We start from the raw sequence: 26,102 nt of genomic DNA, 5'->3' as shown, positions 1-26,102 counted from the left end.
CGTTTTTCCTACGCGAGGAAGGAGTCTGCAGGGCGGACGTGCCTGTTTTTAGCTCCTTTCCGCCCGAAGAAGCATCACCTCCCCGCGGCCCTGTGCTTCCAAACGGGCGGGTTCGGTACGCAGCACCCTCTGCCCCCTCTACAAGGGGAGGTGTGGAAGCACCTTGCAGTGGAGCGCCCGCAGCCCCCTCCCGCCTCCCGCCGCCGCGGGGCGGTGCCGCGGACCCTGCCCGGCCCCGGGCGGGCGGAGCGGGGCGGAGCGGGGCGGGCCGGGGGCGGCCGCGGGGCTTTAGGGCGGCGGTGGTGGTGGTGTCGGCTGCCTCGTCGGGCGCTGCCCGCGATGGAGGACGTGGGGTCGGCCGCGGCGCGGGTGGGCGCCGTGTGGCTGGCGCTGGTGCTCGCCCTCATCGTGCTGCCCTCGGCGCTGGGCGTCTCGCTGGGCATCTCCGAGGCCTACATGTGGGTGCTGGTGAAGACGCTGGAGGTAGGCGGGGGCCGCCGTCCCCTCAGCCCGCTGCCCTTCCCCGGCAGGCCGGGGTGGCCCGCGGGGCCCGTCCCGCCGCTCTGGGGGGCTCCAAGATGGCGCCCCCGGGGTGGGCGTGAGGGGGGGGCGGCTGGGCCCGTTTCCCCTCGGCCCGCGGCGCCGGCGCGTTTGTGGCTCGTCCTGAGGGGAGCCGGCGGGCTGCGCGGGCCGGGGACGGGTCCCTCCAGCCGGAGGCAGCGTGTCTGCCGCTCGGCCGCCGCCTCCCGCCGGCCCTGGGCGGTGGCGGCCCCCCGGAGGCCCGGCGGGCAGGTGCGAGGGGCCGCTCCCGGCCGTGAGGCCCTGCCCGGGGCTGGGCAGCCCGGAGCAGCGGCTGCGCCCCCGGCCCGCCCTGCGGAGCGAGGGCCGCGGAGGGGAGGCCGTGGCTTCCCTCCTGTCCGGCGTCATCCGCCTGTAGTTTTGGCGTTCAAGCCCTTAGGCAGAAACCGAAATCCGTACGAATTTAGTGGTTATGCGGACTCCTGCGTGTGCTCCTTGAACCCGCAGGATTGTGGAATAAACCTTGTTATCTAAGGCTGTACCATGTCCTGGGTGCGGTTGTCTCTGCTTGGTGTCAGCTGTTCCCCACCCGAGAGAAAAAACTGTGCTCTTGGAGGGTGTAAAAGCCTGGCAGCATCCCTAGTGCCTGTGGCAGCGAGTGCCAGGAGTGCTGATGCTCGGAGACGTGAACTGACACCGGGGTCGGGCGCCTCAGTCACCGTCTTCCCCCAAATTCTCTGACATAACAGGTTTCTTGCAAAGGACCTGATTTCTGGATGTGGTTTAGCTTGTATGTATGTGAAATTGCTCCTTCTGAAGTTCAGAGTAGTGGTGAGGAAGGGTGTTTTAAAATGGCAAGTGGAAAGGATCTGCTTTAAATCTTTTTTTTTTTTTTCAAGGAGGAGAGGAACCCAAACCAGCAAAGCAGTTGTAAGAAGGAAAAGTAAAATGATGCAAGGCACAGTCTGTGGCAATGCAATATGCATCAGTATGTGACTATGGAAAGTAGGTTTTGTCTAACTTCAACTTGTTCAATGAGGTTTTCAGTCAAACCCTGCTCATGTGGTACAGTGCCTTCAGGATCTTTGGTGTGCTGCTAAAAAAACCCCAACCAACCACCAGCCACCTAATAAAAATGGCTTCTGTTAAATGCATCTTAAGTTAAAATGTTTAAGGCTTTTGGTGAAAGTGCACCTGCTTGAAGTACTTTCTTGGGCCCTGAATGGTATGAGGACAACTTAAGGGTAGGAAACATGGTTGTTACTGGAAGAAAATTGTTGTATAGCAGAAGGTGAGGAGGTGAAGGTCACACTGGCCCGAGGGAGCAATCCAGATGGCCTAGTAAGATAGTCTTGTTTAGGTGACTTGTCTTCATGTGTGATTAACCACAATTCACATTCTTTATCTTTAGATCATTAATCATTATTTTTTTAGTGTCAATAAATGGTGTGGGAGGAGGTGACCCAGAATGTCTTGGGTGGAAATAGGGAGGAGCAGCTGATGGCATATTGATGATGGTGACTTGTAAGAGCTCTTATGATGCCTAAGGGAGGAAATAATGACTTATCTTGAGAGTTGCTGTTACTTTTGCATGAAATATTTTCTGGAATTACATTTGTTATATTTAAAATACATTAATGCATAATTGTATTGTACACAAATATTATCAATATAAAATACTATCTATATATAAGAGAAGCCAGTGACAAATTGGGAAATGTTCTGAGGAGAAGAGTCTGGTAAGTTGGATTGCTACAGGAGAGTGAAGAAGCTCGGTCCACCTAGGTAATCTGCTTACTTCAACTTGGCCTTGCTCTGCCTGTGAATTCTTTATGCCCTCAGAATACCTCCATGGGGAGAATCCCTGAAAGTAAGTGTTTTGTTGTGAAATATCTCCTGTTCCCTGGCTCACAAGTCTGTCTTGGCTAGCAGCCTAACAGGCTGATAGTCTGCCAGCCAGTGTTGTCACACCTGACTTTTCCATGCCAAAAATCACGTTAACAATGGAAAGTGTTGAACATGTGGCTGCTAGCCTTGTGCAGTTGCCCAGGTGCCTGAAGCTTCCTGGGCTGTTGAGTTGAGCATGCAGGTTTTCTCCTGAGAAGCAGCAGTCTGTTGTGGCTGTTGAGTCATGGGGTGCCGCAGTCTCTGTATGTCTGAGACCTTTTTCAACACAGTGGTTAACTTTGATAGTTTCCTTAAGCTTCCTCTTTGTTTTCCAGCCCTGGATCTCCCAGGTGGTCTCTAGTGTCTCTGCAGGAGGGTGGGCTCCTGGGCCTGCAGAGCACTCGATCAGGATGGTGCTGCTTCCTCTGCTTTTGTTGCCTCTTTGGGGCTAGATCACGGGAACTGTCTGCAGAGTGGTGGCTGTTTGTGCACCCCAGCTGGATGCCAAGTTGCTCTTTGGCTTTGCCTCTTTATCCCAGGTGTTGGCGCAGTGGGAGCACAGGGACTATGCGGTTTGTTTCCTGCACAGCACATATTGTCGGGTGGTGGCATGTGTGTTATTCAAGCTAATCTGTTGTGAGGGCCCAAGTCTGTCAGTTTGGGCACTGTGGCACCAGAGACTGAGTAGATGGACAGTCTGTAGTTCTGTCTGTGATTGCTGTCATGTGGTACAGTTCACTGTGGTCCACTGTCATGTTGGATGAAACAAGGCATGTAAAAATGAGTCTGTGGCGCTCAGTTGTGGTATGGAGCATGTTGAGGGTGATGCTGGACCTGTGCTTGAATTTTTTCCTGCCAGTAAGTCTGTTCCTGCTTGTTTCAGGAGGGCAGGAGCATGTTCCCAGTGGTGCAAGTACTGCCCAAGAAAAGGGAGGGGGAAGGCTCCTTTTAGGAACAAAGTGTTCTTGTGCTTTGACTGTGTGGTATTACTGACAAGGGAGATCAGTTAGTGCACAATAGGGTTTTTCTGTGCGGCGCATGCTTCTAAGCAAAAATACAGCATGTACAGACAGCAGTGTCCTCCTGCCAGGCTGCCTTGTGGGTTGTGTTTGACCCTTCAGTACTGCCCTAGGGATGACCAGCTTTATTTGGAGTATCTGGTTTTTTCCTGTGTGATTATATATTTTTTTTTTCCCTATGTGAAAAAGGAAAAAAGAGCAGAAAAGCATGACCAGCTGTGCTAATACCAGAGGAGTGCAGTGTGGCAGGCAGACCACTTGCTGTTAGAAAACCTGCTTCCCCCCCTCACATCCTTCAGGTGCATTAACTTGCTTCTGAATTGTCTTACCAAATTCAGTAAACTTCCAGAAAACAGCTCACTTCTGCTGGTAGCTTCCTTTTCAGTGTTAATAGGATGATCTCTGGCACTATGCTGTCACGTTTCTTTTTTAAAAAAGTTGGATTACTGCTACAAAAGCATCTCCAGCAACTGTTTGGTCCTATGAGGAGCTAGTCCATGCTAGTGACCCACCACACTGCTGATGCTTGTGAAATCACTTGCCACAGAAATCTTTCCTATTGCTGAAATGCTGGGGGCCGCCTCTTGCAATCATCACAGCATGTTGCACTTCTCCCTATTCCCATCAGTTGGTAGAAAATCTGGAGGACTAGTTTAGCCTGCGTACCTATGTATTTGGCAGTAGTGATGAGCCCCCCCTGAGTGATGGTCTCTGCTTGACAGACTGCTGCTCACCCTGTTAAGAAGTAATTCCAATACACTTTTTTTTTCCCCAGTCTGCTGTGTTTTTTGGGGTGTGCCTTGCTCCCAGAGTCTTGTCAGCAACACTTGTGACAGACTGCCCTGTTTACCCTTTATAAAGGGAAAAGGTTTATTTTAAACTGCGTGGTGCGTGTTACTTGTGAAGTGTTAAGAAATGAGCTAGCCTGAGGGAAGTGAAGTTACTAGGTCACACTTATGTTAGGAAACAGCCTGGCTGTAACTAGCATGACGTTATTGTGTATTTTGGGGCTAGTGCTTTGTTGATGGCTGCAAGCAGTTTGAGTGCACTCCCCCCTCCCCCTGATCTCTCGAGGCTCTTGTGGGGCTTGGAGTTAGCAGAGAAAGCATTTCTTGGGTGGTTGGCTTTGCTGGTTGTGCTGTAATGCACAACAGATGCTTGAAGTAGTGGGTGTTTTTCATGTTCTGCAACTGATCTGTCTGGGTTTAACAGTGACCCCTTGTAGCAGAAGCCATTTCCAATAGGTGATGCTGCTGCTGCCCTGCAGAGAACATGCATTTGCTAGACAACATTATTTGGTAGCTGGGAGGTGCAGCCACAGGTACTTGTGTTGCAGATGACCCTGACAATGAGAATGAACCTAAAATTGAGAATAATATACCTGCAGGGTAAGTGGCTGTGGTCAAACCGTAAGGTGGTGGGATGAGCTGTGACGTTCTGTCTCAAGTATGCCAGGCTGCACTTCTCCCTGTGAACCACTCTCAGGATTGCGTGTGGTGCTGGGTGTAAGGGTGGGGAAGGGAAAAGGGGAGTGGGTAAGCTAGTAAATAGGTGAATCATTGTGGGGTTTTGCCTGTTTCCTCTTTAACTTACTGGCCTTTGAAGCAAGCTCTGCTGACTAATGCCATTGCGTAGTGTCAGTGAAGGCCTCTGTCTGTGTGAGAGCTGCTGGACAGAGGAGAAACTGAGAACTCTGATGTGAGGGAGTAAGCGAAGGCTCCCAGCTCAGATGTGAACAAGAGGCATGTCTTGGAGATGTGCCTGATGTGAATGACGCACCCTTGTTCACAGGGCTTGGACCGACTTTGGGAATAGTATTTTAGAAAATCAGCTGCATAGTCTTGAAGTTAAATGTGTTAACTTCTATCTCCAGCTGGGTACTTCAGTCACTTGTGTGACAGTTAAAATGATAGAGGAGAGTGGATTTCTAGGGGTTCCATGGTAATTTATAGCTCTCTAATCTCATAGTCCCAGGATACTTATAACCTAAGAATACAAAACTCTGAATGTTCTGCTAAGAATGCAGGACAACATCTTGATTACCTGAGTGTTGTCTTTGGCATCTTAGAGCATCAGGCCTGAAATAGCTGTGGGATTCAAGAGTTCTCACATACTTATACATGTTTGGGTTTTTTTCCCATTTTTCATCCTTCTTAGTTCTAGTGATACACTCATTTTGTGGAGGGGGGAGGTGATTTTTGTCAGATTCTTGTCTTTCCCTGCAAAAATGCTGTCTGCTTACCCAAGGAAGTGACTGAGTTACCATCCCGGGAGGTATTTAAAAGATGTTAACTGTGTCCCCAAGCACCACATCTTGGTGCTGGGCTTGTCAGTGTTAGATTTAGGGTTGGACTCAGTGACCTTAAAGGTCTTTTCCAACCTAAATGATTCTATGATTCTAATTCAGACCCCAGTCCCATGGAAGTTTATATATGTTTTCCACAGATTTAATAATCAAGGCTCCTTGCATGTAAGTAGGGGGGTGGCACAGCAGGAGGTGACCCTCTGCGAACTAGCTAACTGCTAACTAGCACAGCATCCTCTGGTCAACAACTCTGATCTGTAACTGCTCTCAATTTCATGTCATATGAACACGGGGGTTTCTGATACTGTTAATAAGCATATGCTGTTAAAAAAAAATAACAGCAGCTGTATTCAGAGCTTGCCTTACAGTAACAGTTTGTGAAGCTGGTGTAGGAGAAGCTGTTTGGTGTTTCTGTTGCTGATGCCTTTGGTGTTTTACTGTAAAGCTGGTCTCTGTTCTTTGCATACCTGTTCATCAGGAAGGACTTGCTATACAACTCAGGTGCAGAAGAATTTGGAAAGCCACTTGGAGGCAGTGACAAGGATGTCCCATCAGAATGTGGAAAAGATGGCTTGGGACACCACAGAGGACCTTTTGTCCTCACTTGGAAATGGTTGCTCCTGTTTGTGGTGGTGTTTTCCTCTACTCCTCACACGAAACAACCCAACAATGGCACGCAGGTTTTGCTGCATTAAACAATGGAGTGTTGTATGGGAGGTGCTGTGAAATCTTGCTGTTACTGAGGTTTGGAGAGCCTCCAAGGAGGACCCACATCTAAATTAGCATATAAACTTTTGCCCTGAACATGACCTGGCAGTGCCTTTAGGGGATCACCAGTGATCTAACTCCGTATGACTCCAAATTTCAGTCATCATCAGTAATTCTCTTTTGAAAAATTGTCTGGCATTGCTATTAAGCCAGAGGTGATGTAAAGGTGATAAATGGAGTGAAAGGCAAAGCTCTGTTAGGGAAGTAGGGGAAGTCTCTGAAATAGTTCTAGTAACTTGGCTTGTGGTTGTTCCTAACAAAGTATCTATCCCTGGATGTGCTTCCATGAAACAACATGTCGAGATTGGCTTTGGAGTAGGGTCTTTTGATGTCACTTGTAAATAATGTGTGATTTTTTTTTTTTTAAATTTTTTATTTTTGCCTCTGAGGTCTAACTGGATCTTTCTCAAGTGCGTAGGCCCTGTCTATATGGGAATTGCTTAGTGATGCATAAGTGAAATGGATATTTTGTATAGACTGTTGACTTGCTGTGTGTTTTGATTTTTTTTAAGGTGCTGATAAACTAAAAGCCTTTCCTATGAGGATGAGGAGGCAGACCTTCTCAGTGAAAGGTTAATACGTTTTCCTTGCTTAGTGAAGTGGAGTATCTTCAGACTGTGCCTTGTCTGCTTAAAGCATCCAAACTACTTTGTCCTGAGTAGTTGGAATATCAAAATTTCAGAATCAGGCCTAGGTAGTGGTATTGTATAGTTTCTGTGATCATCCTGCATTTTAACTTTACGTGTTAGTTCAGTGGGTAGCTCCAGCTCCAAAACTATTTTTAATCTGTTCAGGAGCTTGATGTTTTAAGGCTCATTCCCCAAAAATGCTTCAGAATCCCTGCTAAAGGTTTGGGTCTGCACCAGGGTACTCGAGGCTACCAGCTCACAATCTGGGAGAAGCCACATAGATTTGTGTCAGTGTTACTGGTAAGTGATAAATCCAGGAGACCTGCCAGTCTGCTTTTTGTTCATCTGACGAGTAGAACAGAGGCTATGGCTTATAATTTTTTCACACTTTTTGATCTCTAGTACGCAAACAGGCTATTTTCCCCTCTGTGGGATGGCTCAGCTTAAATTCGATGGCTCTTTGGTCTTTAGCCTAGGAACCAGCTGAAAGGGCGATGGGCACTGCAAATCCCTAGCTAGTGGGAAGGGAGGGAAGTTACTTCCATTGCTGCTTGCGCTGTCTCTTGTTTTCCAAACTGGGTATAAGCAAGCTTTTCACTTGATCAGCATTCAGATTTTGGCTTTGGTAGTGCCTTTATTTCAGGTGCCTGAGAATAAGCAGGAGGATTAGATTAAAGTTAAGTCAGTGTCTTGCTGCTTGGTTGTTGGAACATTTATAGTTTTTGGAAATATGGTGCATTGAGAGAAGAAGAAAGCTGACATAGAGGACTGGTTTGCTGTAGCATCTGGTGGACATGGGCCCTTGTGAATGCCCGAAGGCTCCTGGCCGAGAGGGATAGCTGGTCTCATCCTTGCTGGTTTTAGGAAGCATGCTTAAATCCTCTGGGAGACCCAGCACCAAGAGTAAAACTGCCTCAGCTATTGATTTGTGGAGCACAAGTCAGCTGTCCCCTGGAACGCTCTGTGCAACCTTTGTACAACATGCCACGCTGGTGTCAAGCTTGTGGCAGTGCTCCCATCTCCTGGGAAGGCATGGGCTAGAGGGCAAAGGGAACTGTTCTCTCCAGCATTTCTCTGTGCCCCTGTTGCCCCCCCATTCCCCAGGTGGGGTACTGCAGCTTTCTGGAGTAAGATGAACCTGTGGACCAAAGGCTCTTCCTTCCTGCTTTGGAATCAGGAATGTACTTTTGTGAACAGGGCAGATAAGTTCCTACTGCTTAGATGCATTTACTTGGGTTCAAAGTGACTGCACTTTGTGTCAGCTTTGGGAAGAGTCCACTGCTTCCCCTGCATAGCCAAGTGTCGAAAATACTGCAATACAGTAGGATGTTGCAAGCTTTTTGAGCATGTCTCAGTGGCTTGTGCTGAGGCTCAAACTTTCTGATGCTGTCTAGCATGACCTTGTAACTGCAGGAGAGCTTATGTGTCAGGATTAAAGGGAAGGCAGGGACAGGGGTATACTACAGGCCACCCAACCAGGAAGACTGAGTGGATGAGGCTCTCTATAGACACACAGGAGCAGCCTCTTTGTTCACAAGCCATGGGCCTTCTGGGGGACCCTGGTATCTGTTGGAAGGACATTGCTGCAGTGCTCAAGCAATCCAGGAGGTTTCTGGAATGAGTTGATGAAGACTTCCTTCTCCAAGTGATAGGGGAGCCAATGAGGAGAGGTGCTGTGCTGGACCTTGTTCTCACCAACAAGGAGGGGCTGGTGGGGAGCGTGAAGCTCAAAGGCAGCCTTGGCTGCAGTGACCATGAAATGGGGGAGTTCAAGATCTGTAGAGCAGCAAGGAGGGTGTGCAGCAAGCTCACCACCCTGGTCTTCAGGGATCTTCAGTCTTCAGAGCTGACTTTGGCCTCTTCAGCGATCTGCTTGACAGGTTAAGAGGGGATTAGGCCCTGGGGGGAAGAGAGGCCCAAGAAAGCTGGTTAAAATTCAAGGATCAGCTTCTCCAAGCTCAGGAGTGATGCATCCCAACAAAGAGAAAGTCAGGTAAAACGGCCAGGAGGCCTGCATTCATGAACAAGGAGCTCCTGGACAAGCTCAAACACAGAAAGGAAGCCTGTAGAGGGTGGAAGCAAGGACAGGTAGTCTGGGAGGAGTATAGAGAAGCTGTCTGGGTAGCCAGGGATGAGGTTAGGAAGGCCAAAGCCCTGATAGAATTAAATCTGTCCAGGGAAGTAAAGGGCAACAAAAACCCTTTTTAAAGGTACATTGGAGATAAAAGAAAGACTAGGGAAAATGTGGGTGATCTCTGGAAGGAAAAGGGAGATGTGGTTACCCAGGTGTGGAGAAGAATGAGGTACTTAACAACTTTTTTTGCCTCAGTCTTCACCAGCAAGGACTCCAGCCACACTGTCCAAGTCACAGAAGGTGAAGGTGGGGACTGGGAGAAGAACTACCCACTGTAGAAGATGAGGTTTGAGACCTTCTAAGGAACCTGAAGGTGCACATCCATGGGACCTGATGAGATGCATCTGTGGGTCCTGAAGGAACTGATGGATAAAGTGGCCAAGCCACTGTCCATCATATTTGAGAAGTCATGGCAGTCTGAAGTTCCTGCTGGCTGGAAAAGAGGAAGCATAACCCCCTTTTTAACAAGGGAAATAAAAGGGACCTGGGGAACTACAGGCTGTTCAGTCTCACCTCTGTGCCCGGCAAGATCATGGAGCAGATCCTCCTGGAAACTATGCTAGGGCACATGGAAAATAAGTAGGTGATTGGTGACTGCCAACATGGCTTCACTAAGGGCCTGATGAATTTGGTGGCCTGCTATGACAGGGTTACTGGTGGACTAGGTTGTAATTACCTGTTTTAGAGTATTTGGAGGATAAAAACTTACTTTCTCAGCTAGTGTATATGGCTGAGACCCATTAGCCAAGTATGTTCTGACTCTTCAGTGTGATAAGTGGCTGACTTGCTTACAGAGACTTTAATTTGTTGAATATAGTGGTTCAAGTCTGATCAGAGAATGATTGTGTCAGTGTATTTGCTGGTCTTTGTGTACCCCCAAATCAATTTAGTAGAAACAGAAAATGTAGAAATGGAGGTATTGTGAGTAGTTTCTTCCTTGAATTCTGTTTCATTTTGGTGTTTTCTAGATCTTATAGCCCTAGTGCTGCCAAGGGTGATGTGTAGCTGGAAAGTACTGAGTTACTTCTACAGGTTAAATTAGTTCTTGGAACAGCTATTGCCTTAGCAGCAGCGGGACTGAGAAAAACAAGTAAATGCATTGGCAGGGTATATTGTGATTCAGCAAGGCCCGATATAGTAAGCAGTCCTGTCCATTCCTCTGGAGTTATGTGGTGGGGATGATCTTTGCGAGTCAGGATGCTGACTCTTCAGAAGGGAACTGCATCCCCAAATGCCTTGCAGCTCTGTTGGAGGTGGAAACTGCATGGTTTGTTGGTCTGGGTCCTTTCTGTGCAGACCAGCAAGGACCATCTGTATGCTGTTAAAAAAAAAAAAAGTGTTTCTTTGATACTGCTTAAATTGTTACGGTTTGAACAGGAAAATGTCCTGATCTTTTGATATGAGCTCATTGCTGCCAGGTCACCTGACTGTCTTGAAAATGCCTATTATAACAGCACTCCTAGAAACAGGATTAAGTCTTGTGGGGGAGGAATTAATGCATGTAACAGGGAGCCACACAGTCCTCTTTGGCTGAGCTCTCCATCCCTCTGCAAAGCTGCCACATAGGGAAAGGAAGGATCCAGGCTGTAGGGGTTACTCTGTTATCACAGGCAGGCTTTGCAGCAGCCAAGGCTTGTAGTCGTTAACCCAGTAAAAATGAGTTGAGATGTAGGAGGAAGAGGGGCTGTTTAAAAGCACTGTATGGTACTGAGTCAGCTGGAGGTGAAGAAAGCTTTTTGGCCTAAAAACAGGTTAAACTGGCTCCAGCATCATCAGGGCTGGAGATGAGAGGAGGTCTCCTGACACCCCTGTGGTTCTGCCACAGTGATCTGCAGGGAGCAGGGTTGTGGGGAGGCTTTGACACTTGGAGAGCGGAGCTTACTTTATCACCTACTTCAATCTCCTTCTCCCAGCCTGCCCACTAGAAGAGAACAGGTTAACCCTGGTGAGCTGGCAGCCCTTCCCAAGGACAGGGAAAGGGGCTCTGCAGCTGTACACTAGAGCTGGTGTATTGACCTGTTTCTCTGCTGCTCAGTTCTAAAATGCCAAGAAATGAGCAAGTTGCAGAATCAAGGGAAATTTCTTTTTTTTTTGAGCTTGGAAAAAATCTTGGGTGCAATCCTCTTTAGACTGAGACCAAACTTAAATAAGACTAACCATGGCTGCGAGTGCTGTTTTGGTTTTTAGCAGTTAGCTGTGTGCAGGCCTCAGTTTGACTTAACCCAGTTAGGACTGTGTCTTTTCCCTTTCAGTATGGTGAAACTCCTTTGAAAGAAGACAAACTGAGCTGCCATGTGTCTGTTGGCTCTGTGAGCACATGCTGTGTGTTCGGGGGCTGTTGTCTAGCTCAGCTTGTGGAGCTTCCCGTGCAGCCATGGCTCTGTGGCTGGTGTGCAAGTAGCAAGGCAGACTGAGGCCCGTCAGGCTCGGGGGGACTGTGTGTCTGAACTGCAGCTGAAACACCTGTGAAGCACCGAGTCAGCTCTCAAAGATTGGCAAGCAGAGTTGTGAAGTACTTGCCGGCACTGAGTGGGGTTTTTTTGATTATTAAATACACTGAGGCAGTGTTTCTCAGAGGAGCTGTGTGTGGGTTTATGGACACATCTCTGAGGAAGATGGATGGTGATTACCTGGTAAAAATATTATTTGAAAATCACAACCTGTCTGATTTAACTGTTGCTTTTTTAGGTGACTTTTTTTTCTCAAGTCGTTACCACATTTGTGAAATTGTTTTCTTTCTCTCCAACAGTGGGCCACCATACGGATAGAAAAAGGTGTCAAAAAGCCACAGCCACAGATGCTAAAGACTCCTGCTGCTAATGGTGAGAGCTTGGGGTAAAATCAAATTGGTAAGACTGATGTTCTAAAGTAGGAGAACTGAATCCCTTCAAATGGAGACGGTAGATGTGTGTGTGAGAGAACTGGAGAAGAGGTGGGGTGGTTGCAAGCGAACTGTTACGTTGACTTGTTTTGCAATGCTGCTGGCACAAGAACGGTTCCTGCAGAATGAAATGCTTCTTTTACTGGCTTGTACTGAATGATTGAAAAATCAGGGGATGAGGAAATGGAGGGTATGAAATAACACTAAGTTTAGCAAAGCAAAGTAGAGCTTAAGATGGAGACTGTCCTCTGTTGAGGGAGATTTTTGAGATATGCTATGAGCTTGATTTGTCTTGAAAGCTGGCTTCAGGTTGCTTTGTAGGGCTGCTGGCCAACTATCTCAGTCCTACCATCATCAGAGTACACATGATCTTGGAGGAGATCTGAATGTTTAGGGAACAGCACTTTTCCTTCCCAAGCTCTGTGCTTGTTCTGTTATAGGACTGCTGGGTGGAAGCATGTGGTGTTTCACCCCTTGGAGTTAGCTGTGTTTGCCAGACAAACTTCTTAAATCATTATCTGTAGAAAGGCAGCTGAAGAATTGCTTCATATTTCTTCCTTTAGCCTAATTTTGAAACTAGTTATTTTATTGTATCTTAACCCATACACTGTGTGTGCTGTGCTGGGCTGTACTAGGTCAGAGTTGGCTGTAGGGCTTTGGAGTTGTAAGTGCAGGGAGCAGTCTGAAGGTGTCCCAGAAATAGAAGGCTGCACAAGGCATTGCAGCCCGTTTTCTGGTTCTTGGTTTTCTCCTGGTCCCTGACTCCTCAGTACTTGATTTTCAGTGTCAGCATTTTCTGTGTGCTCCTTCATTAGGCAGCACAGCTGGAAACAGGACCAGCTTGCCAGTTAGTAGACAAGTCAATTGTTTCCTGATTTTATGAATTGGCTCACATGAACATGATACAGTATATGGCACTGAATGACTGTGTTTTGTCTCCAAAGGAATATCTTTATTAAAACACTGGTGTTGTACTACCTGCAGGCCAGGCCTGACACAGGCTCTGATGGCAGGAGAACCGACTGTTGGTTAGCACCTGTAATAATAAACAGGAGCTACTCTACAGCAGCTCTTAAAAACAGGTTAAAATTTGTCTTAATTGCTGACTTGAAAGTGGCTGAAAAAAAGTACATCCTGTATCACTCACCAGTGTCCTGAAAGTTGTGGGGTTGTTTATTTGGGGTGAGGGGAAGGCAAGGTGAGTGATCCTTCCAAATAATGTCAGTGCCCTGCTATCTGTGTTTCACACATTGTCAGTGATGCAGTGAGATACCCTTTTTCTTCCTGTGAGTATGATGGTATTCCATGGTGTCACAGGTCAGTGACAGGGCAAGAGGTTCAACTCTGCTGCTTTAGCCATGCAGTAGGTGCTCTTCCTAGACATCTGATTGTTCTGGCATGTAGGTTTTTTCTTCTCTAGAAAAGAAAGGCAAAAGAAGAGGGGACTCAGCTAGTAGATTATGCTCTATGAGCTATGTTTCTATAAACCTACAAGTGCCTGTTCCCCCTGTATGTGTAACTAATGTGTATAGTGCTAATACATGCTGTAGTTCAGAACCTGGGCTGATCTGAGGGCATTCCACTCTGGAGTATTCAGTGATAGTAAAATGGTCTCTGCAGAGCCCTCTGGGTATCCCAAGAGCAGGATTCCCGTTTCAGTGACTGGGACCTGTCCTCTGGGCTCATGCAGAGAAGTAAGTGGAGATCAGCCCAAGATCTCATCAGCTGTGATGAGAAGTTGCCACTCTGTCTTTCAAGAACTGGGCCCTCATTATAAGAAAGACATTGAGATGCTGGAGGATGTTAAAAAAGAGCAATGAAGCTGCTGAAGGCTTGAGAGAACAAGTCCTGTGAGGAGCAACTGAGGGAACAGGGGAAGAGGAGGCTGAGGGGAGACCTTATTCTCTACAGCTACCTGAAAGGAGGTTGGAGTGAGGGCAAGTGATAGGATAAGAGAGCACAGTCTCAAGTAGTGCCAGGGGAGGCTTAGAGTCGATATTAGGAAAAATTTCTTCACCAAAAGGGTTCTCAGGCGTTGGCACAGGCTGCCCAGGGGAGTGGCTGAGTCACCATCCCTGGAGGTATAGATGTGGTGCCTGGGGACATGGTTTAGTGGTGGACTTGACAGTGTTACATTTATGGCTGGACTCCATCTTAAAGGTCTTTTCCAACCTGAATGACTCTATAATGACTCTAGGTAATCCATATAGATGATTGTATGCAGGCTGTGTTCAGGTGGTTTTATGGATGGGGACACACAATCACATTGGCTGCCTGAAGCAGACTCTTTAATGTCCTTTTTATATTTGAAATGAAAATTAAAACCTTTCCCTGTTGTAGGTGGCTCTTAGTGCAGTAAGCTGGAGTCTAACTATTCCTTACTTGAGAAGGTATGGGGAGCAGGGGAGATGTGGAGTCTGCAGTGCCAAGCTGGGCTCTGTATATTGCTTTTGAGAGCTTTTTAAGCATAGGTCTGACGTGATTAGGACTCTGGGTTCCTGTATGCAGATGAATGTACTCGAGGGCCAGGACAGGTGTAGCCCTAACAGTGCAGTAGATAAGCTGGTGTTCCCTGAGGTGACAGAACATGGACAGGTGGAGAGGCCCAATTGCATTATGCAATATTTACTGAGGGAGGAGAAATTCTTGGTGATAATGAGTTATGGAGTAGCTGATTAAAACAGGGTAAAGGTTAAGTGTCTGTGTGTGTACACATACGTGTGTTAAGTGCTGAAGGAGAATGTGTAGCACCTCTCATCTCTTTTGAGCATCCAGTCTTCACTAGGAGTTGGGTCAGGACAGGAGGGAGCATTGCAGGTGTATGTGCAAGGGCAAGTGTGCTGGTTCCCAGGCAGAGCGAAAATTGTCCTCCCTGAAGGCCTTAAAATCCAGTGTCCCTCAACATGAGACAAGAGTGTGGCTGAGGAGACACCACCTTTCTCTGCAGTACCAAACCCAGTGTATTTCACATCTGTTGCCACTGCAGCCAGTGCCCCTGCATTGGTGGTGTGATAAGCAACAGTCCCAAGAAAAACACTGGCTGGTGTAGCTGCTGTGTGGGGAATTACCTGGTGCTGTCACCTGTCCTGCTGTGTTAGAGGGCAGCATGGTTATGTACTGGGCCCAGTGGTAGCTCTTGGCTCGGCAGATGCTCGGAGGCCAGGTGTCTGTCTCGTTGCAGCAGAGAGGCCAGCTCTCAGCGCTTGGTGTGGGTGTTGGCTGTGTCAGAAGGCTGTCCTCTTCAAGTTGGTGGGTTTAAAAACCACAAAAATGCTGTTAAGTCAGAATTTGGAAAGTGACATCTACTAAAAGAAAGGCTTATGTAAATAATGTGACTGTAAGGAGATAGTGTAAAATTTGAGCCTGGTGTAAATAGCTGACTGAGTGTGTGAGCTCAAAGACTTGGGGGTCGTGCTGAGACACGGAGTAATGCAGCAGCTATGGTGTTTTTTGGTTGAGTGATGTTTGCTGTACTGCTGCATAGTGCTGCCTTTTAGCTGTCTTTGGCAAACTCAGCTCTACCCATAGCCAAGGGATTAAAGGCCATTAAATGTTACTTCTGATTACAAGATCAGCTGAACAGCATGTGTTTTAATTCTGGTCATAATATGTTCAGGTGCTGCTGAGGTCTTGACTCAGAATAGCTTGTGCGTGGGGTGTCCTGTGACAAGGACAGTGCGGGCTGGTGAGGCAAGAGGCTACAGCCACGCTCTCTGGGCTGTGCCAGCAGTGAGGGAAACTCGAACCCTGGGCTGGTTTCAGTCAGGCTGTTAGAGCCGGGCTCACCAGCTGCTTGGCTGGTGCTGAACCAGGGGTTGGATAAGGAGGGAGCGTTCCCTGTTCTCTGGGAACCGGAGAGAGGAGTGGTACCGGTGCGGTGGCTGCTGCCCAGTGTCTTGGCTGTGAGCTGTCTCCCACCCCAGCAGCAGCTTGGAGCAGACAGGTTGGGCTCACTCACCTGCAGGCCTGGATGTTTCACAGCTTGGAGCTGTAATGGACTGACAGAGAGAAAAAACACAAACTAGGTCTGGGTTTAAAATGCAACACAAGTGTAGTCCATTGTGGGAAATGCTTGATGTGGTTCATGTGTGTATAATTTAGATCCTGACGGGTGTTTGGGTGTGCCATATTAATGGTTTATGTATATAGCCTAGCAATAGAACAGTGCACTGAGGTGGTCCACTGTTGGAATTACAAGTCATGGCCGTCAAGTTCAGAGCCGAGGTGCTAATGGATTTTGTTGCAGTGTGACATCTCTCCTGCATGTTGTTCTCAGTGATTTGTGGGACTTGTATCTTGGTGCTTCTTCTATGTATACTGCAGTGCCATATGAAGATTTTCCATGTCACTTGTAATTTTAAACATTGCGTGTGATTTGCACGGTAGATATATTCACAGAGTTTTTCTGCTGGCAAGACTTCCTTGGGATGCAGACTTCCATGTTGTGGGATGTGTATTTGTGGGAAAGTGCCTAGTAGCTTAAAACAGTTGGGTGCTCCCTCCTTTCCCCCCCTTTTTTTTTAATCCCTACATGGGAGCACAGAGATTATGCAATTTGTCAGAGGGTGTCTGACGGAGTGGCAACCTGAACTTGGACCTCTGTAATCCTAGTTGAGTGTCTCAGGGGATGGTTGTTCTGGTTAAACGTTACTCTAGATTTCTCCAGTCATCAATTTTTGGAGCCAAACTTGCTTACCAGAAAGCAGCTACTTGATCTTTATATTTAGCTTACACAATTTGTCCTTGCCTTTGAAAGCTCCAGTGAGAAGCTGGTGCTTATCAGACCATCAGTATAAAGAAATCAAAACAGGGGGAGGGGAGGGAATATTTGGCTATTTGTGCTGCAGTTCTGAACTCTTCAGGTTTCTTTTCTATTGCCAGCCATTATGTGGGCAGAGTTCAACTGAAACACAGCTGTTAGTGACAAACTAAATTATAGCAAGGTACCTCTAGGCACAAGTTATTCTGACTTTCTGTTTTTTGGAGGGTTTTTATTTGTTCGATTCAAACTAAAATAAAAAATAGTGTGGTCCTGTCTACTTATAGAAAGGATGTGTGTTGTGAAGCGGGGGAGGTGTTTGGTTCAAAGCAGGTCTGTGTGCAGATGTTGGGTAGCTGTGGTGCTCTGGGAGTGTGTCTCAGCTGACTGTGGCTGTGGGGAACCAGAATGTCTGACAAGAGACAGGCCTGGGAGCAGGAAAGCCCCTGTGGAGGAGACTGAACGCCCTTAAATACTCACAGCACCAGGAGAAGAGAACAGGAAGGCCAGAGGCTTGGTTTCCATAAGATGGTCTTGGGGTAAAGTTGCTAAGTGGGATGGTGGGAAAAGGCTTGCTGCCTTGCTTCGAGGTGTTTGTGAGGAAGAGGAGCTAGAACTGGCTTACTGAAGAGTATGCTGTGTTCAGCTGCCCATCTGATCCTGCTGTCACAGGACAGTGAATTTGTCTTGCCTTGTAATGCAGAGCGGTGAGTGATTTGGAGGGTGATTGTTACTGTGCAGAATTACTTCCTCATACAGTTACTCTCTCATTCCCCAGGTATCATTGAAAGAGATGAAACGCCTATGGAGAAAGAAATTGCACGTCTGCATCGAGTGGACTTTGAATTCTCTGACATATTCTACTTCTGCAGAAAAGGGTTCGAGGCTATTGTGGAAGATGAAGTCACTCAGAGGTTTTCCTCTGAAGAGCTGGTGTCCTGGAATCTTCTCACAAGGACTAATGTCAACTTCCACTACATCAGCCTGAGGCTGAGCATCGTGTGGGGCATCGGGGTTATAGTGCGGTACTGCTTCCTCCTGCCTCTGCGGTAAGCTCGTCGGTGCTGAGGGATTTTGTCAGCCTGGGAACACATAAATACATGTTTTCTTGAGAAATGGCATCTCAGCTTTTTTAACCCAAAAGCATCATTAGCAGATACAGAAGATGAACCCACCTGAACTCTCCTTTGAATGGTTAAGAAGCCATTCAGAGCACTTCTATCTTGCCGTTTACTGGGGAAAGAATGTTAGAGCCAGTGGGTCATCTTTCCTGTGAATGCTTCCCCAAAATCATCCATAATGTTAACATAAGCATAAGCTGGGTGAGCTGTAATGCTCCCTGACACTATATGCACTGAGGTATCTGAATCTGCTGCTTTGGCTAGACCATAACTTTGAGCAATGTGTCAGGGAATTACTGTGTTAGAAAACTGGATACATGAAGCATCTGAGGAATAACTGAATTCCTGCAATCCTTTTCCATTTTAAAGGGAAAAGTGAATTAAAATGAGCAAAACTACTTATCTTGATGTCTCTCTTATCTGTAGCTTTACTCTTGCTGCCATTGGGATTACCTCAATGATTGTGGGGACAACAATGGTAGGACAGCTGCCAAACAGCAGGTAGGTGCTGCCTGCGGTGTGTGCGGAATGAACTTGCCAAGTTACATCAGTGCAAGCTGCTCAAGGTTAGGACTGGACAGATTTTACAAGTGGTGGACTACTGATAGACCACTACACCCACAAACTTGTGGTGTTGCTTTTTAGTGGCATTTGGAACTTGGACTGAGGTTGGCTTCTTGCCAGGCTTGGCAAGTGAAGCTGGTGGTTTCTGATGGGCTCCTCTTGCTGTCATGAGAGGCTTGGAGGGAGTGTGGTAAGGGAGAACAGTGCTGGGATAAAAAAAATACCCAGTGAGGAGATGACAGCCTTGCCTGGGTCAGTGGGAGCAAGGGTATGACATGTCTTGGCTGAGCTGCTGTAGAGAGTGAGTGGTAGAGCTGGGAATATCTCTGTGCTCTGGTAGAGCTCTGGAATATCCCAGAGTACCAGCAAAGTTTCAGCCCTGAGTTGTGTTGAGTAGGCTGAGGATTATTGTGTGTGTGTGTCTAGCTGCTTTTCAGGATGCTCCAGATGCCTGTTATTTCTTTCAGTGTGAAAAACTATCTGAGTGAAGTGGTCCACCTCACATGTTCCCGCATCCTTGTCAGAGCTCTGTCTGGTACTATCCACTACCATAACAAGTGAGTGAGCTGGTGTTAACATAACAAAAATGTGTGTGTATACTTCTATGTGTGTGAGTTGCCCCTTGTGAAACGGTGCAGCTCTCCTGACCTGCAGGTTAATGTCACACTAGATGCTGAGCCACCTGACAGCTTTGTGAAACTGCTGCGTGTGTCATGTGGTGATGAGTGTGCTAGTAGTCTAGCAGAAAAAAAATGTAATTGCAGGGAAAACAAACCTCAGAAAGGAGGAATCTGCGTTGCCAACCACACATCACCAATAGATGCGATCATTTTGACCAACGATGGATGCTATGCAATGGTATGAGGGGATCTGTGGCGACCACAGCCGGGGGAGAGATTGTGGGGTATTGGTTGTGGAGTTCAGTGTTTAATTTTCACAGGAGAGAGAGTAGCTTGAGCACCAGTCAGTGGGGAAGAGTGTGAATTGTGTAGAAGTTGGTCTCCAAGTTCCATGCTGGTGAGGTGGTACTGGCAGTGTCAGTGCTCGGTGCTCCATCTGGTGAAACACTTGAGATCTTCTTCCACACGTGCATCTAGATCTTTCCAAGGGAATGCATCTTAATAGCTTTTATGGACACTGCCCAATCCTGGTTTGCAGTCTCCAGTGTGTCTGGGGTTTTTTTGAGGGGGGGATGCAGAAGGGAACTTCTCATTTTTTCGGGCGTCTCATATGCTCCCATTGGGCTCGCAGGTTGGCCAGGTTCACGGTGGATTAATGGGAGTTATTCAGAGAGCTGCAGTCAAGGCCTGTCCTCACGTCTGGTTTGAACGCTCGGAAATGAAAGATCGCCTTCTAGTGACCAAAAGGTGAGGGGTGGGCTGGGGCAGGGGATGGCAGTGCTGCTCTGACTCTAGTATCTGCTAGTGCCTGAGAGCCATGCCTGGGTATCTAATCCCCGAAGAGGCATGGAACAATCAAAGACCCAGATAAGGAGTTAAAGCTTGGGAAAGGCAGAAGCCTGAGAAGCTGATGAGGTTGCTGTGGGAGACAGGGAACTTGGAACCTTGGGCCCTTGAGAGGGCAAAAGGCCAACTGTCTCCTAGCAGGAGCTGTATCTAGTTATTCCAAACAATGACTGCTGCTTATCAGTGCTGATCACAGGGTTGTGAGTTATCTGTAACTCCATGTTACTGTAGGCTGGGATGATTCAGGGCATTGCAAATTCAGTGGTTGGACTGGATGATCTTCAAGGTCTCTTCCAACCTAGATGGTTGTGTGATTCTGTGAAATGGGGGTAGATGTAGGTAGGAGTGGAAGCAATCGCTGTAGTAGTGCCTCAGCAGGAGTGAGTTGGAGGGGTCGTGTGCAGCACACGGGATCATTCAGAATGATCCAGATAGGCCTGCTTGAGGGGGCTTGGGAACAGTAGACTGCAGTCAAAATGTCAGCTTCCCAGGTCCCCAAGGAAGGCTTGACAAGTCTATGAAGGGTGAAAGGGTTCAGAGCAGAGGCTCTAAGGTCTGTATTGCAGCAGACTGCCACAAAACATCTTGTTTGTGTAGCCATCAGCATCATAGCTAGTGTGATGGATTTAGATAACACATTTTGAAAGGATGTGAAGATAGTTCAAATTCTGAGACTTGCTGCTGAAGAGAAATACTGATGGAAAAAATGGACTTTCTGTGATGTGAACTGTCTTGACCTCATTCAAAATTGAGCCACTAGAAATAACAAGCTTTGCTCGTTTGGATGAGGGGCAAGAAATGTGCCTAGCTACAACAGTGAGCCGTGTACGAGGGCAGTTCTCTGCAGAAGGTCACCAAAGCCATACCATTTCGTATGTGTAGTACAGTGAGATAAATTCTTTCTGATTTTTAAAGAACTTCCAGGTTAATTTTGACAGGTGAACTTCACCACCTCACTGACCTCTGCAGCAGGACAGCTTTGCCAGTTGTTACTCAAATCCTGTGAGCTGTAAGCATTTAGGAGTTGTCCTTTTTAAGAAATCTGCTGTTAAGTAAGCAGAGCCTGGATGGACCACTGCACAAGGCTTTTATGTAGGTAATTTCTTCCAGGTTGAGTTGATCAGAGTTAATTTGACTGACTTAATGACATACATTTGTTAGCTTCCCTGACAGTCATTAATAAAATAATACAGAGGAAAGAAAACAGGATGTTGTCTGTGTAATGCACCAGGGGCCTAAGGGATGGCTTGCACAAAGCTTCAGGTTTGTCAAACAGAAAAGCAAGTACAAATTAGTGTACAGTAAAAGGCTTTGATTTTAAACAAATCTGTTATTTGTGAATATATTTCTAATGCATCTGTCTGGCTAAAGAAGAGTGGAAAGGAGCTGGTGTTTAAGCTTTGGTTGTGCTTCCACAGACTCAGGGAACATGTGGCGGATAAAAGCAAGCTCCCGATCTTAATTTTTCCAGAAGGTAAGCTGAATTTTCCTTATTTGCACTCAGTGTAGATGTCATCCCTGTTATCTTTTCATGGCTTCTGGTGCTCAAATGTATCTTTACCTCCTCAGGCTTAGTATTTTGAGGGCACTCCTATTTTTCATCTTTAATGTGAGATTAGATGAAAACAACACAATGCTGTTGGGTCTCCTGGCAGAAGCTGTAAGCATAAGAGTGGGAAGATGGTTTGTTTTGCCCGGTGAATATTTCACCATCCTACAGATTTAACCTCAGCCTTGTGCTTCTTGTCTTAGATGTGTTCTGACTTTAGTCAATCATGAGACAAAGAATGAAAGCAAGCAGGGAGGAGATGCTTAAGGGCCTGCATTTGCTCATGAGCTTAAGACCTGTATCTTGATGTAGCGTTGCTACTGAAATGTGGTAGGTTGTGTGAAGTAATAACTATAGTTTCTCTTCTGGACAGGCACCTGCATCAACAATACATCTGTGATGATGTTCAAGAAGGGGAGCTTTGAAATAGGAGGGACAATCTATCCTGTTGCGATCAAAGTAAGTGGAAATATCTGGCTATTGAGAGTTTGGGTTCTGTTTTTTGCCAGGGTGGTAGGGAGCTGTCTCGGTACAACTGCTAATGAAAGCGCAGTGGCTCTGGCAATTGGCTCCGTGCTGCAGATGACTCCTGGAGAATAAGTGACTGAAAGGAGGAAGTGAAGGCCTTCAGCCTGTGGAGCCTGGCTGGGGTCAGCCTGGTGGGGTCAGTTTCTTCCTCCAGAGAGCTGGAAGGAAGGGAGATCCAGCTAGTCCTTCCCAGCACTGAAGGGAAGAGAATCAGGCAGTTGGCAGCAGACTTGGCTGTTCAGGCTGTTTTAGGTGACACTGCTGCTGGTCCTGTCGTGCAATCACAAGCAGCACTAATAAGCACAGGCTGATTGTTTTCTGAGCAAACATGTCAGTAGTGAATTTTCTTACTCTGGCACATGACTGAGAGCATCCACCTTGGATCTGAGACAGGCTCTGGTGGTCTGTGGGGAAAGGGTTTTATCCCTTGTGTTCAAGGGAGAAACAGAATGACCAGATATGGCTATCTCTGGGTTTGCTTTATTAACAGCTCAGGGTTGGGCCAAGGCCACAGAGAACAGCCAGTGTCGAAGGGCTCATGCAGTTTCTGTACTGCTCCGAAATCTCTTACCCAAGTCCAAAGTCTTTGTAAGTTTCCACTCAACCTTTTAGTTCTTGATTCTCATCACTTATTATAGTTCACTACAATCCCCTGTCTCAGCCAAATTCTTCTCTTCTGGTTCCAATACTTGTTTCATTTTCAGGGTCATCTTTTCAGGTCATCATCTTCATCTTCTTCATCTTCCCTTCACTAGTTTTCGTCTCGCACAATTCTGACAAAGACTTCAAGATGTTCTGTTAAAAGCTTGAGTAGAGCGAGCAGTTTTACATGCTAAATTCTCTTAATCTAGCAAAACCCCTGTGTTTAGTCAATTCATCATCCTTTTGTTAAAACTATCTCTCTAGGATTAGCTTGACGGGGTTTTAAGCCAGCCTTGGGGTGGGACTATACAAGCAGCAGGCTGAGAACACTTCTCAGGCCTGTGGAGCAGCATTCCCGTTACCTTGGTAATATCACAAGATAGTCCTGAACACATTCCACTAGGCCTTAAAATCCTATTTCAAACACACCAGAGGTTGTGCTTAAAATTCTTCTACAACTTGTGTTTTATGACCCCTTGCAGTATGATCCTCAGTTTGGAGATGCCTTCTGGAACAGCAGCAAATACAACATTGTGAGCTATCTGCTGCGAATAATGACCAGCTGGGCCATTGTCTGCAACGTCTGGTACATGCCACCAATGGTTAGAAAGGTAAGCTAGCATTTGGTTAACTGATCACTCTTTAAGAGCTTGACTGTGTCTGTTAGTGCCTCTCTTTACTCCCCCCCCCCCCATGTCTCCAAATCAGAGTTTTATACTGGACTTCCGTTAATGTTGACTTTGTGTGATTTGACACAGCTTTTTCTGATGGTACCATCAGCAGAGCATCAAATATGCAAAGGATAGCAGCAAATATAGTGCTATTCACAGTAGCCAAGTTGTTAATGTTCCATCTTGTTGGGAGCAACACTTTCCCCTAATTTCAAACACTTAAGTGGAAGAATGAGCTAAATGATTGTCACATTGGAACATCAGATTGTGTTGGCATGATAAGGGGTGGATCGTTTGGCAGTGAGCTAATTTGATGAGGCAGCAGATGAAAAGTGTTATGGAAGTCTGTTTCAAATTCACTTCTCTCTGATTATGTTGGGTTCCTGACCCTTGAAGGAAGGCGAAGATGCAGTTCAGTTTGCCAACAGAGTGAGGTCAGCCATTGCTCGCCAAGGAGGACTGACTGAACTTCCCTGGTGAGTGGTGCCATCCTTGGGAGACTTGGTGGACTATTCGTTGTTAGAGATGTGCTTCCTCCCTTAGCTTTGTGTCACATAACATTCAAATTTATTCCACTCAGGAGACAATGAGGGAGTAACTTCACATGCACATATGTGAAAGTACAAATAAAAAAGATGCATAAAGTCTGTGGAGCATGTAGCTCTCATGCAGTGAGTTTTGCCTAAAAGCTTGATGCTTTTGAAGAAGGGCCTCTTCACAGTTATTTCTCATGTTGAGATTAAGGAGCAGAAGTGAAGTTGCTTGGCAAAGCTGATGAAAAACAGAAAATAAAACACAGGGCTTGAGAAAGTCGGAGCAGAAAGCCTCATGTCCTGCCTCAGTAGGTAGCAGCATAATGTCTAGATGTCATAGGACTGTATGAAACAAACTTGAGAGCAAGATTCTGATGAAGAGAACGGTCAAACGTGTTCAGCTATGAGGCCCAGCTGGCCCTCTGAGTGATGCAAGGCAAGAAACAACTGTGGTGTTGCAGAAGACTGACTGCCTCTACAGTCTAGGGAAATAGCATCCCAGATTGGCAAAGATCTCTATGGTAGGTGCAACCTGTTACTTATGTGAGTAGGCTGCTTTAATGGGCTAAACTCAAAATTTGGACTGTGTAAGCATTAAACGTGCTTAAACTTTGGTGTTCTAGAAGTTTTGAAGAAAAGCCTTAATAATCTTTTAGGTTAAGACTCTAGAGTTGAGTAAAATAATACAATACGTAGTTTTTAACAGCAGTGGTAACAATCATGATGGGTTGCTATTTTTTCTCTTGCTCTGTTCTAGGGATGGAGGTCTGAAACGAGCAAAAGTCAAAGATACTTTCAAAGAAGAACAGCAGAAAAACTACAGCAAGATGCTAGTAAGAAATGGATCAATAGGAAGTCTATCTACAGGAACAGAGTCAGACTGAGGGGTGGTTCTTGAAAAATAATTTTGCACAACCAGCCTTAGCAGGAGTAATGTTTTGTAATTTAAAAAAAAAACCCAAACACAAAAACTGGAGCAGCAAAACCCCTCCTCGTGTGTATGTGTATTCTGTGTGTGGCTGGTGTAGAGCCTGCCAAGGGCAGGGTCTCTGTATCACCTTCCCTTTTCGCTCTTCTTGCTCCATGCCCCCTCCCCACCTGCGTGTGGTGGTGCACAGCAGCTCCTGGTATTCTCCTAGCTGAGTGTGTGGAGGGACAGAAGGCCAAAAGCACCACAAGTTTGTCAGGATGGAGTACACTGAACAGATGCTGTCAGGACACTGCTTGTCAAGACACCTCTCATTCATGGTACTCAGAAGCTTTAAACATAACAATTTTGTCTTTTTTTCCTGTTGCTCAGAGACTTGAAGTTGTAGATGACTTAACATGTTTCAGGGTGTTGTCAGAGCTGTAAGGTTGTCTCTCTTGGTTAACTTGCACCTGCATGTGTGTCGGGGTGATGGAAGCAAGGGCCACAGACCCCTGAGGATGGGCAAGGAGCTGCCCTGCCAAAAGCACAGTTCATGGACCATGAGGAATGTGGTGGCCTTATTGAATGTGGTATTGCCTTTATTGAGAACTGCTGCCTGAGGGAAGATGAGGGGCAAGTCCTCAATCTCCCTGTCCACTGCTACTGTCAAGATGGCTTGCCTGAGATCTGGAGCTGTAAAGGTAAGATACAGTGAGCAGCTGGATAACGTAGCTGTGATAGGTGGATTTTTATGAAGTGGATTTTGAAGACTGTCCTTCTGCAAAAATCACTGCTAATGGCTTAAAGATCTCAAGAGAGCCACTCCAGAAACACACTTTGTGTTGGTCTGGGCAATAGCCATAAACCTAGGATCCCTCAGTCACCTGTGATACAAGATGTGGCATGTTCAAATCTGCAATATATTGCTGTCTGAATGTAAAAAAAAAATAAATTCTATATTTCTAATGGGTTTTGTGTGGCATTTATCCTCTTCTCTCAATGTGTGTGTAAATAAAGCAGTTATACTTCCTGAAAACTTAAACTTAGGGTTATGGGAACCTCAGTCACTGGCGCAAGTGTAGTTGAGCTCTTACCCAATTTCTAACCTGACTCTTCCTTTTTTTTTTCCGCATACTCTAAGGAACTTTTCCTTTCTAAGGGTGGGAGTGGCTCATCACACACTGAACTTGAAATTACAACATGAAGTCACATCAAGG

At 46.6% G+C, this 26,102-nt stretch overlaps 1 protein-coding gene across 1 annotated transcript; it reads left to right on the top strand.

Annotated features, from left to right (window-relative positions):
* Nucleotides 1-298: 298 nt before the first annotated feature.
* Nucleotides 299-25,855, top strand: LOC141960435 (glycerol-3-phosphate acyltransferase 3). Its single transcript, XM_074905931.1, has 12 exons — nt 299-483; nt 12,011-12,083; nt 17,680-17,950; nt 18,449-18,523; nt 19,054-19,143; nt 19,351-19,444; nt 19,838-19,953; nt 21,471-21,526; nt 21,975-22,060; nt 23,254-23,382; nt 23,839-23,918; nt 24,733-25,855. The coding sequence occupies exons 1-12, from the start codon at nt 340-342 to the stop codon at nt 24,857-24,859; spliced, it is 1,341 nt and encodes a 446-aa protein (XP_074762032.1). The 5' UTR covers nt 299-339; the 3' UTR covers nt 24,860-25,855.
* Nucleotides 25,856-26,102: the final 247 nt, after the last annotated feature.

Source organism: Athene noctua, chromosome 4, assembly GCF_965140245.1.
Source record: "Athene noctua chromosome 4, bAthNoc1.hap1.1, whole genome shotgun sequence".
Classification (NCBI taxonomy): domain Eukaryota; kingdom Metazoa; phylum Chordata; class Aves; order Strigiformes; family Strigidae; genus Athene; species Athene noctua.
This window is presented reverse-complemented; position numbering and strand designations above follow the sequence as displayed.

Coding starts and splice junctions, on each gene's coding strand:
- LOC141960435 (XM_074905931.1), top strand. CDS start 340: ATGGAGGACGTGGGGTCGGCCGCGGCGCGGGTGGGCGCCGTGTGGCTG. Junction 19,144..19,350: donor ACTATCCACTACCATAACAA/GTGAGTGAGCTG, acceptor ATGTAATTGCAG/GGAAAACAAACCTCAGAAAG. Junction 19,954..21,470: donor CGCCTTCTAGTGACCAAAAG/GTGAGGGGTGGG, acceptor GTGCTTCCACAG/ACTCAGGGAACATGTGGCGG.